The 14,625-nt window shown below is 42.8% G+C and overlaps 1 protein-coding gene across 14 annotated transcripts in view; it reads left to right on the top strand.

Annotated features, from left to right (window-relative positions):
- The window catches only part of nfic (nuclear factor I/C), a 100,728-nt gene that overhangs the window by 23,892 nt on the left and 62,211 nt on the right, over positions 1–14,625 (top strand). For 13 of the 14 annotated variants that reach the window (XR_004609374.1, XR_004609375.1, XR_004609376.1 and 10 more), the window contains exons 5-6: positions 13,117–13,191; positions 14,165–14,239. Coding sequence is in view for 11 of the 14 variants with exons in the window: in XM_034530688.1 (XP_034386579.1) it covers positions 13,117–13,191; positions 14,165–14,239 (150 nt within the window). In the remaining 3 variants the exon portion in view is untranslated. Of the gene's footprint in view, positions 1–11,082; positions 11,135–13,116; positions 13,192–14,164; positions 14,240–14,625 lie in introns of those variants that run through there. The other variant, XM_034530696.1, reaches the window with a different exon arrangement.

Below are 14,625 nucleotides of genomic sequence, written 5' to 3'. Positions count from 1 at the left end.
CTGCAAACAGCAGAAAGGCGATCCAGAGACCCCCAAACCCGACGTTCTCCCCCCTCCCCCCGGCTGCAGTGAGATATCCTGTCCCTTAAAATCACGAACAGGACCGGTGATAAAGGGCAGCCCTGGTGGACACAGTCCAGGGGACACGTTGGCCAGGTATAGGAGTTACTCAAAGTGCTCTTTCCACTGCCCAACAATGTTCTCCGTCCGGGTCAGCAGCAACACGCCCCCGCTGAGAACAGCCTGGGGTAAGCCCTGCTTTCCCTTCCTGAGCCATGGGATGGTTTGCCAGAACCTCGAGGCCAACCGAAAGTCCTTCTCCATGGCCTCCCCAAATTCCTCCCATGCCCGAGTTTTAGCATCTGCAACCACCACAGCTGCAGCCCTTCTGGCCTGCGGGTACCTATCAGCTGCTTCCGGAGACCCCTTGGCCAACCAGGCCCAAAAGGCCTCCTTCAGCTTGACGACTTCCCTCACTCCCGGTGTCCACCACCGGATTCTCGGGTTGCTGCCACGACAGTCACCAATGACCTTCTGACCACATGGTCCACTTGGTTTCCATGTCCCCAACCTCCCTCGGAATGTGTGAGAAGTTCTTCCGGAGTTGGGAGTTGAAGACCTCCCGGACAGGATCCTCCGCCAGACGTTCCCAGTTCGGAAAGCTGAGCGTAGGTGGCGAAAAACTAATCTCTAAGTTCACTGTGGTATCTATAAAGAGAGACTTCCAATTATAATTTTGAATTTAGAAATGCACGGCAGACCTTCTCTGACATCATAACCAAAAACAATACAGGCGCCTTATTTGCTACCGTTGACAGGCTAACAAACCCTCCGGTGTCAGTAACTGCTACGCTCCAATCCACCTGGACATGTAATCAATTTGAAGACATTGTACAACATCTGAAAACATCCTCCTGCTGCTTGGATATTCTGCCAACACACACTGCATGACCACTGATCTTTTACAAATTGTAAACACATCTCTTCTCTCAGGTGTTTTCCCACAAGCCCTAAAAAAGCATGGCACGGCACCATCTTGCATCTTGTTAAGGTTTTCAACAACATCCACTACACAGACAGTGACAGAACTTCAGTCTCAGTATTACTAGAACTCAATGCTGCATTCGACACGGTCGACCATGACATACTACTAGACAGAATAAAGGTCTGGGTAGGACTCTCTGGCGCAGCACTTAACTGGTTTGAATCCTACTTGAAGGACCGACAATACTTTGGGTCTGTAGCTAATTACACATTAGAGCTGACTAGGATGACATGGTGTTCCCCAAGGTTAAATACTGGGGCCTCTTCTGTTCAACATCTACATACTTCCACTGGCTCAGATTATGAATAACAACGTGTGTTATCATAATTATGCAGACGACACACAAATCCACCCCCCCTTACCAGGGGACTATAATCCCATATAAGGCCTGGCGTAGAAGTAATAGTTTTTGGTCCCAAGGTCGAACGATCGAAAGTCAGCGCTCAGCTTCAACAACTGATGTTCAACACCACAAACCAAGCCAGAAATCTAGGTGTAGTTATGGATTCAGACCTTAACCTGAATTGCCATATCAAGACAATTACAAAATCAGCCTACTATCACCTGAAGAATATATCAAGGGTTAGAGGATTTATGTCTCAACAGGATTTGGAGAAACTTGTCTATGCATTTATCTTCAGTAGACTTGACTACTGTAGCGATGTGTTCGCAGGTCTCTGTAAAGAGTCAGTGAGAAAGCTGCAGCTGATTCAGAACGCTGCAGCTCGGGTCCTCACTAAGACCAGGAAAGTGGATCACATCACTCCAGTTCTGAGGTCTTTGCACTGGCTTCCTGTCCAACAAATAATTCACTTTAAAATCCTGCTGCTGGTTTATAAAGCACTGAATGGTTTAGGGCCTAAATACATTTGTGATCTGCTGCTACCTTATTAACCATCCCGACCCCTCAGGTCGTCTGGGACTGGTTTACTTTCTGTTCCAAGAGTCAGAACTAAACATGGAGAAGCATCGTTCAGTTTTTCTGCTCCACATATCTGGTACAGTCTGCTGAGTCTCCTTTAAATCCAGATTGAAGACTTTTCTGTTTGCTGTGGCATTTAATTGAACAGATTCAAGGATATCAATCAATTTCTGCATCTCATTACTGTATTTTATTCCTTTAACTGCAATGCAACTTTTATTCTATTTCTTGCTTTTTGACTGTTTTAAATGTTTTAATGAATGCTCTTAATTAGGGTCCTCGTGACGACTTCGTCGTAGAGGAACCTATTGTTTTTCGTGGAATTATTATTTTCTCTAAGGAATGTTGCCCTTTTGGGGCCTTTATCATATCCCAAACGTTCTTAAATTTCACATGCATATCAGGACTGGTGAAAAACACAACATTTTGGGGGTCTCGCATTTGGGTACAAAAGAATTTCTCTATAGCGCCCCCTTGAGGCAGAAAGCCCACGGTTTTTGCTAACAATGACCGATTGACTTGAAAATGTCCACTTGGACCTGCTCTACAAAAATCAATGGTGGCCATAAAATGCGCCTAGTTTCCATTTTCTCCTAAACGCTGGGTCCGATCTTTACGAAAATGTATGTAGTTCATTATTGGTTCAATGTCATCAAAAGTTATCAAAAGTTGATATCTCATTGCGTTCAGCAGATATGGGCCACAATTTCCAAATGACTTGCCCTATCCTCATCAAATTGCTAGCATATGTCCACATTGCATCCCTTAGCGTTCCCTAATTTTATCATAATATTTGAACATTAGGGGGCGCTGCAGTCAATCGCTCAATATTGCCATTTTTAGCTTTTTCCGTGTTTTTTTCACGTTTTTGAACTCCTCTTAGAGCTTAAACCCTATTCATTCAAAAATCGGTGATCTAGAGACTGTGATCTCTAGATCGGTGATCTGTGATCTAGAGACCTTAGCAATGAAAAGTTATTAAAGGATTTTAAAAATATAAAACTATGCGAGTAGGGTTCTATTTCAAAGAAACGCCATTCGCCATGAAAATTGAAGTTTTTTTAACTTAGCCATACATTATGTAATCTGCTCCATATTTCTCATATGTCATGACATACTGACCCTGAAGACATCCATATGATAATTTTGAATTCTAGTCATAGCGCCACCTAGTGGTAACATTAAGTTGCATGTTTTCTACTTTTATACCCTTCTCCTCGCAGATTAATCAGATCCCTCTCAGAATGTGTCAGAATAGACTTAAGACCTTGATAATGCTTCACCGTGAAGATTGTACGGATTCGCTGAAGGGCGGCAAGTTGGAGCATCGGCGACGTTTGATCCTTCGCCGTGACCGAATAAACCAATGTAACATGCTCGAAACGTAACTCAACTCAGCACACACATTTAAAGTCAAAGATGTAGTTACCTGATATGATTGTAATACTTCATAATGGCAATATGGCTCGATAGCGCCCCCTACAAACATTAATTTAAGCAGCCCCGGCGCTACGTTTCACCTACATTTATGAAACTTGGTAGGCATATGTAAAACATGTAAACTGAAAAGAAAGTCTCTTGGGACTATGCTCTAAACGGTACCGGAAGTCAGCCGTTTTTAATTTTGTGTGATTTTTCCATCAATTTGTGTGTATTTCATGCCACTATACGTTACTGAACTCCTGATGAAGGGAATTTATCAGATCCCCTTCAAATGTATTATGTTGAAGCATGTTGTCTTGGGCAATACAGTGTATAGAGCAAGTGGTGGACTGTTTACAAGATAGTATAATTTAACTAACTCACAGACGCCTACTCCGACGGTCGCAGACATTCTCGGCCGCGTGAGCCGGAGTCCAGCCAGTACCCCCGACGACGTGCGAGGAGGAACGAGGACCCGCACATCGCTGCTTGTAGCTTTAATTGTTTTTAAATGTTGTTTTCTTTTGCATTATGTTTTGATGCTTTTAATGGTTTTATGTGAAGCACTTTGATTTGCTTTGTTGTTGAAATGTGCTGTACAAATGGAGCTCTAGCGCAAGTTCAGACAGGAAGACCATACCCCTCAGCCCGCCATCTATTCCTCACATTCCTGCCAATAATTCCCCACGCATGCTCACTCATTGTTTACTTGCCGTCATTGTTCTGCGCCGTCAATCATGACACAAGCTGCGCAGATCAGCTGATCCCCTCTATCCAATAAGCACACGGAAACAATGACACGTTTAGCCAATCATCTTGGTGCTGTCTCTCTACCTTCAGTTCTTTCATGCTGCTGTTACGCACCCCTCCACCTCCCCATCTCCGCCCAGTCTCCACGGATCCATCAGCTTCATCAATTCATCATTCCATCAGCTCATCAGCCACCACCACGGGGGGGATCTATCTCGTTGCTGATCGGGGCAATCGGCCCTCAATTGCAAATCTCCCCGCAGAGTCCAAGCGCCAAAGACTCTGAGACTTCATTTCATATCATCTGTTAACAATAAACATGCATCCTTTCTTTATCTAACTGGTCTCCTTGATTGAAATACACTTACCTTGCCTTATGCTTGAACATGGTGTTTGTTATGGACAAACCGTGGCGAGCACAGAAGGCCAATAACGAAACAATGCTCAGGTTCAGATCAGGCAAGCCGCTCCTCCCAATCCCCCCCGCAAGGTTTCTCTGTCATTGCCCATATGAGCGTTGAAGTCTCCCAGGAAAACTATGGAGTTGGCAGGCGGCGCCCTTTCCAGGGAGGCTCCTCCATGTTATTTCTTCGGGCTGAGCCCAAACGGGCCCCATTGGCAAAGGACCGGCCACCAGACGCTCGCCATTGAGCTCCCCTCCTGGGTCTGGCTCCGGGAGGGTACCCTGGTTTCCCTGGAGGTAGCTGAAGTCCATGGGCCACTATCCATCATGGTTTTTTGAACCACTCTTAGTCTGGGCCCTCCTTTGAGACCTGTTTGCCTTGGGACAGAGAAATCTGTAAATCTGCAATGCAGTTATCAAACACATCTGTTTTGTCATCGGGCACAATCATTTTTTGGGCCAGAGTAGTTCCAACACCCACCAAATAATCAACTATTTAGCGTGCTGGGTGCAGTGTGGGGTGCATCAGCCTCCCAGGGTTGAGCCCAAGACCTCTACAGATGTTTGACAAAGTCAGAGTACACCGACAGCGGAGCCTGCCTCTGGCTAGGGTCTTGGTTTTTGGGGAGGAAGCCCGGCAGCCACTGCCACCAGGCAAGCGCAGGGCCACAACATAACAATCACTGAGCTCAGGGCAGTTCCCACCAGGGTTACACAATACCAAAATTATAACTTCGATACGATACCTGCCATAAATATCATGATATCCGATACCAGAATTCGATACAATACCACAAATACAATACTGGTATATTTATCTATAATAGTAATAAATGAAACATCTGTATGGTTCACTTTTTTACCAGCTTGTTCCTGCCCAGCTTTGTGAACACTTAGCAAATGGCATTAATATTAGTATTAGCCTACAGCAAGATATTAATTATTGATTATACACAGCTATGTAGGCCTTTTGTCCGTATCTATCCAGATGACTACATAGTTCCTTCCATAATGAGCAATTGTAGAGTTACATAATGTTACAGATGTGTGTTTGAGGTGAAACCCCTTGGTCTGTGTGGCTTTGAAAAAGTTTTGCAAACGGGTCTCTGTATGTCAGTGGACTTTCCTTCACTGTCTCTATGTCAGTGGGCTGTCCTTCATTGTCTGTATGTCAGTGGGCTTTCCCTTTCCTACACTGTCTGTATGTCAGTGGGCTTTCCTTCACTGTCTGTATGTCAGTGGGTTTTCCTTCACGGTCTGTATGTCGGTTGGCTTTCCTTCACTGTCTGTATGTCGGTGGGCTTTCCTTCACTGTCTGCAATGTAGCCAAATGTGGCATCTTTTTTTCAAAAAAGCCGAGGATGGACGGCAAAAGCTCCTGCACTTGATGCCATGTCTCCTGCCCTTGATGCCACGTCTCCTGCACTTGATGCCATGTTTCCCCTGCGATCACTCGCTGTGAGTGAGCACTGCCTGTTAGCGTGTGAGCGCTGGGCAGCCAACGCGTGCAGACAGCATGACAGGAAGCAGAACAGTGAGTGCGCTCTGATCGCACACTATTTTAATCAAGTACTAAAAATATGCAAAATCATATTGTTTTTAACGTACCGTGGTACCTTTTTAGTATTGATACACCATGCAACATTAGTCCCCACCCTCCATCGTCCTCATCATAAATATATATACCTTCCCAGAGGAACCACAGCCAGATATTTAACAGAAAAATATAAACATGCAAACTATACAAGTTATAATAAAATCCCCTCTAGCAGCCCAATTCAAGAGCTTTCTTTTCTTCCTTTTGGACAAAACTGATGCATCAGAACAAAAGAGGAGAAACAAGACACCTCAGAACAAGAAACCTCAAAATCTGTTCCAGAAGCATTGGTGGCATTAGCCCCCCCAAGATGCAGAACAACCAACACCAAGCCAGTATGCTTCCTTCTTTCCTCTCTTTTTTCTATCTAAATTATGTCCTGCACATGACAAGTGCAATTGTTTGGCATTCATGCTTTTTTAGTTGCCGAGCTTGGATAATGTTACATTGTTAATAACCAAGCCATGTTTAAATTGACAAGAGAACAAAGGTTACGTTCAGTTACATTATGATGCGGTCAGGCTCTGTTCAGGGAAAATTTGTATTGGACAAAGGTAAAATACCACGTAGTCATGATGTGTTCACATGTAGTCTTGTGAAATGTAGTTTTGGTGAGAAACTTATTTATTTTAGTGCTGGGCAAAAGATGAAAAAATGTAATCGATTAATCCCATGTTTTTCTGTGATTAATCGCATTATGCGCAAAATTCAAGAATTAATTAAAAACTAGTGTATTGCACACTTTTATTTCAAAGTAATGTTATCAGAACAATATAGCAGGCTCTCAGCAAGTTAACATACAGAATTCTGTACAGGTCTAGCACAAAAAAAAAAAACACAGCTTTAATTTACTGTGCAGGGGACTTTTAGTCTGTAAAGCCTCTGAAAAAATAAAGCAGTTACACTCCGCCGCCATCTTTGTAGTCCGCTCGGTTTCATACAAATCGACGGAGCGTCTTGAGGCTCATACGCGGCGGTTTTCGTTGTGTTTCTAATGCTGCGTTCAACCCAAACGCGTTGCGACATTTGGTGTGAACGCAGCATAAGGACGCTCCTCAGACCGACCTCTTCACTGCAGTAATCAGCCTGCAGTCCGCTGCTCTCCACTTGGCCGAGGCATGTGTTCATTGTCCTTGCGTTGGTTTATCCACAGTTCTCTCGTACGCTGCAGTAGTCTGACGAAGTTTCGCTCCACTGGTTGTTTCAATGCTACGTAACGCCTTTAAGACGTACTTTATGCTCGTAGTACTTCATGCGTGTAGTACTTCATGCTCGTAGTCTTCCGATGATAAGATAACTCCAGTTTACAGTGGATACAAATAGCTTTGCTTTTATTAACTATGCCGTCTGGTAGAGTTTGTAAATGAAAATGTCCATTTAAAAGTGCCTTTCTCCATGTTCTCGGACAATATGTGCAGCAGCCCCTCCCAATGCAAAAAAAAAAAATGCCGTTAACGCATGATTATTGTCAGCTAATGGATTGCTGCGTTAAGCGTGCCCAGCCCTAATTTATTTATATTAAAATATAGTTATATGAAGGAGATATTTTCACAGCAGTATAAAATAGATATTAGAGATGGAATTAAGACCTGTTTACACTAAGATCTAAGCAGCTTATAATAAATTATTAAAACTACAACAAGATTTGTTTTAATCCATAAAAATACATATATTACATAATATTATATTTCCTTTCATTTCAATTGTAACTAACCATTCATACCCATTCATACACTGTAGACACAGCTACAGGATCAATTTGGAGTTAAGTGTCTTGCCCTAGGACACATTGACATGGCCTGGAATGTATACAAAATGTTGCTTTTTAAAGATTGTAATGATGAATAAAATAAATGATTCCTATAGTTAATTATTTTTGTTTAACCAGAAAGAGCAGCTATAATCGCTATTGCGAAATACACCAGACACCATTGACTAAAACAGTAATCTTACAGTGTTGTAAAACACACCTATTTCTCGACGGAAAGAAAATAATACTCAACAAAGCAGCAACTTTTTCAAATCAACACTTAATTCAGTACTTTAGAGGGAGAGGAGTGAGAGGGAGGTAAGACGTCAGAGAGGAGTGGGGGCAAGAATATATTTTCACATCTAATTAGTGGGAATTGATGATTGTTTGAACAGTGGAAAAAACATGGGTTTGGTAAGTTTATATTCTGGATATATCCTTCAAACACATTATTTACTGCTTCTCTCTGAAATTGCTTTTTGTTTTTCCAAAAATGTTATAATTGTCATGACTGAACAAGGAATAGAACCCATACGCACAACTCAAGGCAAAGTAACAACAAAAATCGCAGTTTTAATTAACTGGAAACAAACAAACAGAAAATCTACATGAACAAAGTAACAAAATATCATGACCTGGTGACTGGTGAATTTCATGGAAGTGGCTGGTTCTCTGGTACAAAAGACAAGACGAACTGGCACAGGACAAAGGGAGACGCAGACAATATATACACAGGGTAAGGGCACAGGTGGAAACAATCAGGAGGGAGGCAGACAATCAGACCAAAGGGGAAACACACAGGGGAAGGAACAAGTTGCCTGAAACAAGAGAGAGTTGATTTTCAAAATAAAACAGGAAATCACAAGAAAACATGGACACAAGACACAAAACTGATTAACCTAACATGACAGTTTCCTGGACATGACAATAATATTTCTTTAGAATATTTTCAAACCATGCTAATTGTAATGAAGTTAACTCATTTATCTTTCCTCTCAAAATAACAAAACTAGTAGTGTAAGAGAAAAAAATACACACTATAAATATATACTATCACCATGACCATCACTGCTTAACTGCATCACTCCTCGACATGTGTACTCAATGGAATGCTCTCTTCTCTATACCTTAAAGATAAATAATGTTGGGGATATATTTAAACATAATATTTATCATATGTTTGTATTATATTATATTTCATTTTGAGTGAAACCTGTGTGACCATGTTTCTTTTTAATATCTTATGACATAAGATATGATAAAACAACATGCCAATATAGGAGTGGTAACTACTGTGATACTTTAGTTAATCAAGCTTGCACACTGTGCAATAATCATGTGTAATGTGCAGAGTTTGGTGGAGATCCCAACAGAGATGCCAGCAAAGCGTTTTTGCTGATTTGAAAGTGAAAAGGCACTGGGCCAAACACTGGTGATGTCTGCTCTCTAGTTTGCACTGGTCCACTGCAGTCAAGTTAATCAAGTGGTGTTCAAATGCAGATGTTTTGTGCATCTGGTGTTCATTGAATGCTCAAAAAATGCTTTCCTTTCTCAAAGTAAAAGCTAACATTTATTAAGCTACTACCTTGTGTGTCTAATTTCAGAGCTGAAAATGCATTTGCCTATTGATACTAGAATAACCTAGAAAAGAATATAACAAGATGGAAACTCAACACAAAACTGCCTTGAAAGCATTGGTTGTCTCTGTTGAGATAAGCTTATGAACTGACAGCACAGGGTGCTGCTCTATCTCTTGTTAAAAGTAAATGTATCTCACCCTGCAGTCAACTGAATAATTGGCAATAAATGCAAAGTTATCTCAGCATTGATAATGTTTTGAAAAAAGTGTCATAATCAACCCAACGATGGAAACCATCAAAGGAAGACAAACAGTATTAACATCTGTGATTAAACAATTACTGTGGCACCATGCCTGCAACACAGCCACACACCCAGACCCTCTGGTCGGGGTGGGGGCACAGGTCTACTCATCTCACTCAAATGAGTTTTGCTCTCTACCCGCTTCCATTTACCCCACTGTCTTTTGAATTTCATGCAGTGAAGGTTACTCATCCGGTTCAACTAACAATTGTTGTTCTCTACCGTCCACCTGGCTCCTTGGGAGACTTCTTGGAAGAACTAGACGTCCTCCTATCAAACTTCCCAGAAAACGCCCCCCCCGCTCATCCTTCTGGGTGCCTTTAACATCCAGACAGAGAAGTCATCGTACCTGCTACTCTTACTGTCTTCCTTTGCTCTCTCGCTCAGTCCATCCCCTCCTACTCACAAAGCTGGCAACCACCTTGACTATATTTTCACCAGAAACTGCTCTACATCTAACCTCACTGTAACTCCACTTCATGTCTCTGACCACTTCTTCATCTCTTACTCTCTTACTCTCTCCCACTCTTTGGAACTGACAACCCTCCCACAACGGACTCTGCACCTGTCCGTCGCAACATCCGCACCCTCTCACCCTCCTCTCTGGCCTCGTCTGTTCTGTCAGCCCTCCCTTCAACTGACTACTTCTCACTCATGCAGCCTAACTTTGCCACTGACACTCTCCTCTCTACTCTGTCTTCCTCTCTTGATTCTCTCTGTCCTCTTATGACTCGAAAGGTCCGCAAGGTCCGCAAGTCCTATCCGGCTCTGTGGCAATAACTACAGACCTGTCTCTCTCCTACCCTTCCTTTCCAAAACTCTAGAGCAAGCTATCTTTAACCAAGTCTCCTCCTATCTCCACAGCAACAACCTTCTAGACCCCCACCAGTCTGGATTCAAGGCAGGCCACTCAACGGAGACTGCCCTCCTTGCTGTCTCTGAGCAGCTTCACACTGCTAGAGCAGCCTCTCTCTCCTCTGTCCTTATCCTTCTAGACCTTTCCGCTGCCTTTGACACAGTGAACCACCAGATCCGTATTTCCTCCCTCCAGGACCTGGGTATCTCAGGCACTGCACTCTCACTCTTCTCATCCTACCTCACCGACCGCACTTACCGGGTAACCTGGAGAGGATCTGTGTCTGAGCCTTGTCCTCTGACTACTGGGGTCCCTCAGGGCTCAGTCCTTGGTCCTCTTCTCTTCTCTCTGTACACCAACTCTCTCGGCTCTGTCATTTGCTCGCATGGTTTCACCTACCACAGCTACGCTGACGACACTCAATTGATCCTCTTGTTTCCCCAATCTGAAACACAGGTAGCAACACGAATCTCTGCCTGTCTGACTGACATCTCTCAGTGGAAAATTAACCCGGACAAGACTGAACTTCTCCTCCTTCCAGGAAAAGGCTCTCCCACCCACGACCTGACTATTAACTTCAACAACTCAGTGTTGCCTCCGACTGCCAGGAACCTCGGTGTGACACTCGACAGTCAACTCTCCCTGACTGCCAACATTACCGCAATAACACGCTCCTGTAGGTACATGCTGTACAACATCAGGAGAATACGACCTCTTCTCACTCAGAACAGGTTCTGGTCCAGGCTCTGGTAATCTCACGGCTAGACTATTGCAACTCCCTCCTGGCAGGTCTACCTGCTAATGTCGACCTCTATAGCTCATCCAGAATGCAGCTGCTCGACTGTTCTTCAACCTCCCGAAATTTACCCACACTACTCCGCGACCTTCACTGGTTACCGGTGGCCGCTGTGGTGTCAGGATCTGTAGTTGTGTGTCTAGTTTCCTGTTTTATTTTGAAGTCCCCGTCTCTCGTGTCCTGTTTCCCTGCACTTCCTGTCCCTGTGATTGTCTGCCATGTCCCTGATTGTTTCCTCCTGTGTCCAATCACCTGCACTAGCCCTGCATATTTAAACCCTGTTTGTGTCATTCCCCTTTGTTGGTTCGTCCTTGTTATGATCACTATAGATCACGTGTGTGAGTCCGTCTTTTTGATTCTTCTGCTTGGAATTATTCATAGAGTGAGCAATAAAGTTGTCTTTTTTCAAAGTTGTCGGTGTTTGGGTTCAGTTCCTGTGGCTACACATGACATGTGGATGTTTAATCATACCCAGAGTTTCTGTTAGTGATGGAATTGAGCTCTTCTTTCTCATTGGTTGGTTACAACCAATTGTATAAATGTGTTTCATGCAGCTATAAGTAAACAACTGAAAGAAAGCAGTGTTCACATCTGGTTCTCATATTGGTGGCTTCAGTAGCTGTAAGAAGACAGCTTTTAATAGGACAGGACAGCAGAGATACAACAGCACCAGTAACTAGTGGCACAAGCGACGCCAGGTCTCTGCAGCATTAATAAAATATCAAGTGACCACTCAATAAACATGATGGACAGCCAGCCAGGGGAAGAGAGGAGGCTTTGCAGCAGTATGTGTTGGGGGCAAGGGCTCTGACTCACAGGGGTCTCAGGGACAAGGCTGTAGTTTTAGTACTGTGGTTGTAGACACAGCTTTTACTCAGCAACACACGCTCTAAAACATGCTGTCTCTAATAGCGCCATAGGAGTAAAGTCAAAATGACGCAGTTTAGTTGTTATTAGTATAAACAGCTTGACCTGAATGTATACAGACATTGACATTGAGACATTGTTGGTTGTATATTTCCTAAACTGACTGAAGGCTTATGTTTAGTTTGTGGATTATAGTCCAGTTGCAAAGTTACAGCCTTTACTACTGATGGCCAGTTTGGTATGATCACAAGGGGTCTGGAGTGGCCACGATCCACTCCGCCCATTGGAATATCAATCTTGAATCCACGTGCAGCTGTCATCAGCTCAGGCAACCATTATGATTTATTATCTCTCCTCACACTTACAACATATCAGCTTACTTTATATAATATGAACGACCACTGCCATTGATTGGCTTTTTGTCTCCCAACAACTTCTTCAAAGAAAAAAGTATTTTTGGAGCCCTACGCAATTGAGTAACCAGTGAACTGAACGTATCTATCATTAATGTTGTTACAGTATAGTAGCTGTGTGACAAGTCAAAATGTCCACGAGTTGGTGAGATAGAACTTGGAGGATGTACAGATAAGACAATGTCAGACCAAAAGCAACAGGGGTTCATTCATTTATTCAAGGGAACAGTGGCTATCTAGCTGCTGCTGTCGAAACATTGAATCATTTGGACTCAACACACCTAAATGTCACAGTACACAGAGATGATTGCCATGTATGAGGCTCTCTTTTTTTGTGAGTTTTAATCTGGTAACTGTGTCTTGTTAAAATGGTCTTGAAGTATGGATACATCTAGTCTCTCTCTCCCTCTGCAGAGGCAGAACAGAGCAGTAGTCCCATTCGTACAGGAGTGGGTTCTGATCAGGAGGACAGTCAAACCGCCACTATGGGTAATGTAAAGGATACTGCATTATAAATGAATATTCAGTTGTTCCCTCTGTGAAACCTACTTATTCTGTAATGTACATGCATAATGTTGTTTTGAGATGTATAAGACTGTTTTACTGTCTGTTAATTTTCTTCATCATTGTGTTCAATAATATGAACAAATACAATAATTACTGTAGCCATAGATAAGTCATCAACTTTGTTTCATGTGATGGATGAAATTCATTCCAAGTAAGGATATTCAACCATTTGGAGGAGAAGGATTGTGATCAGGAACCGTAACAAGTCATCCATATATCGAGAGTTTATGGCCTGTACCTCTTAACATGATCTGCATCTCCATCCTTTGCACTCGGCTCTAGTGATAAGACTAGACGGTGCATAGTGGTTGGGGGATTTATTTTTTTCTATACAAAGAAGAACATATTACAGATCTGATTAATATTGAACAAACAATAATAATGAATAATGGTATATATTATACTACTAAACTTCTCTATTTGTGCCTGGAATGGTTTGTAGGGAAAAGAGGGGAGTTTGATGGCCTGAGAGGCGGAGTGGTTTAATCCGCCTGATTACACACTAATGAGTGCCACATGCCATAACAATCGGTGCACTAGTTTCGTGTTGGACCAATGCTGTAGGATAATGATATAAGGTTTTTAAAATATGAATACAATTACTTCCAAACACAATATTTGACATGTCAATAAATTGGAGACACTTTGATCTTAATATTATACAATGAAAAACCAACACATTGAAAGAATGAAACAAAAGAAAGGTAAAGGTAACTATCAAAAGTGATCATTCAACAACTTTTTTTACAGGGGAAACCATTTGTACACAATAACAACTAAAAGAATGGTGCACTGAATATCCACAAAGCATTGAATAAGTGAAAGAACATCTCACACAGTGCTCGAGATGTACACAAACACAGCAGACGTTTCTAAATGCTGTGTGTTTCTACAGATGGTCCAGAGTACAAGGAGAGTTTTGTGACATCGGGGGTTTTCAGTGTCACTGAGCTGGTCCAGGTCTCAAGAAGTAAGTGGGATTTACCATTAGCTTTAATCTTTCCCATTCAAATAAACATGATATTTTAAAACAAACTAGTCCGGTGCGTCTTAGTCTGGGTTTCACATCTGAATGGGATAATGTTATGGTGTGGTGCGTTCATGGACCCAAATGCAGTGACAGGACAGCAGAGTTCTTTGTTAGACTGATAGTTTTATTGCAGAAATGGTGAACAAGAACAAACAAGGGGTGGGGGGGGGAACCAGCAACGGGAGCCTCCTTTATCGGGGTGCAGGCGTTAGTAAGTACGGAGAAGCTCTGGATCCATAATCCGGGAGCGTGGAACCCAGCAGCGTTCCTCCGGACCATGCCCTTCCCAATCAACAAGGTATTGGTAGCCTTTCCCTCGTCGGCAG

This window comes from Cyclopterus lumpus, chromosome 4, assembly GCF_009769545.1.
Source record: "Cyclopterus lumpus isolate fCycLum1 chromosome 4, fCycLum1.pri, whole genome shotgun sequence".
NCBI lineage: Eukaryota > Metazoa > Chordata > Actinopteri > Perciformes > Cyclopteridae > Cyclopterus > Cyclopterus lumpus.
Note: the sequence above shows the minus strand (reverse complement) of the source record. Positions and strands in the feature narration are given on the sequence as shown.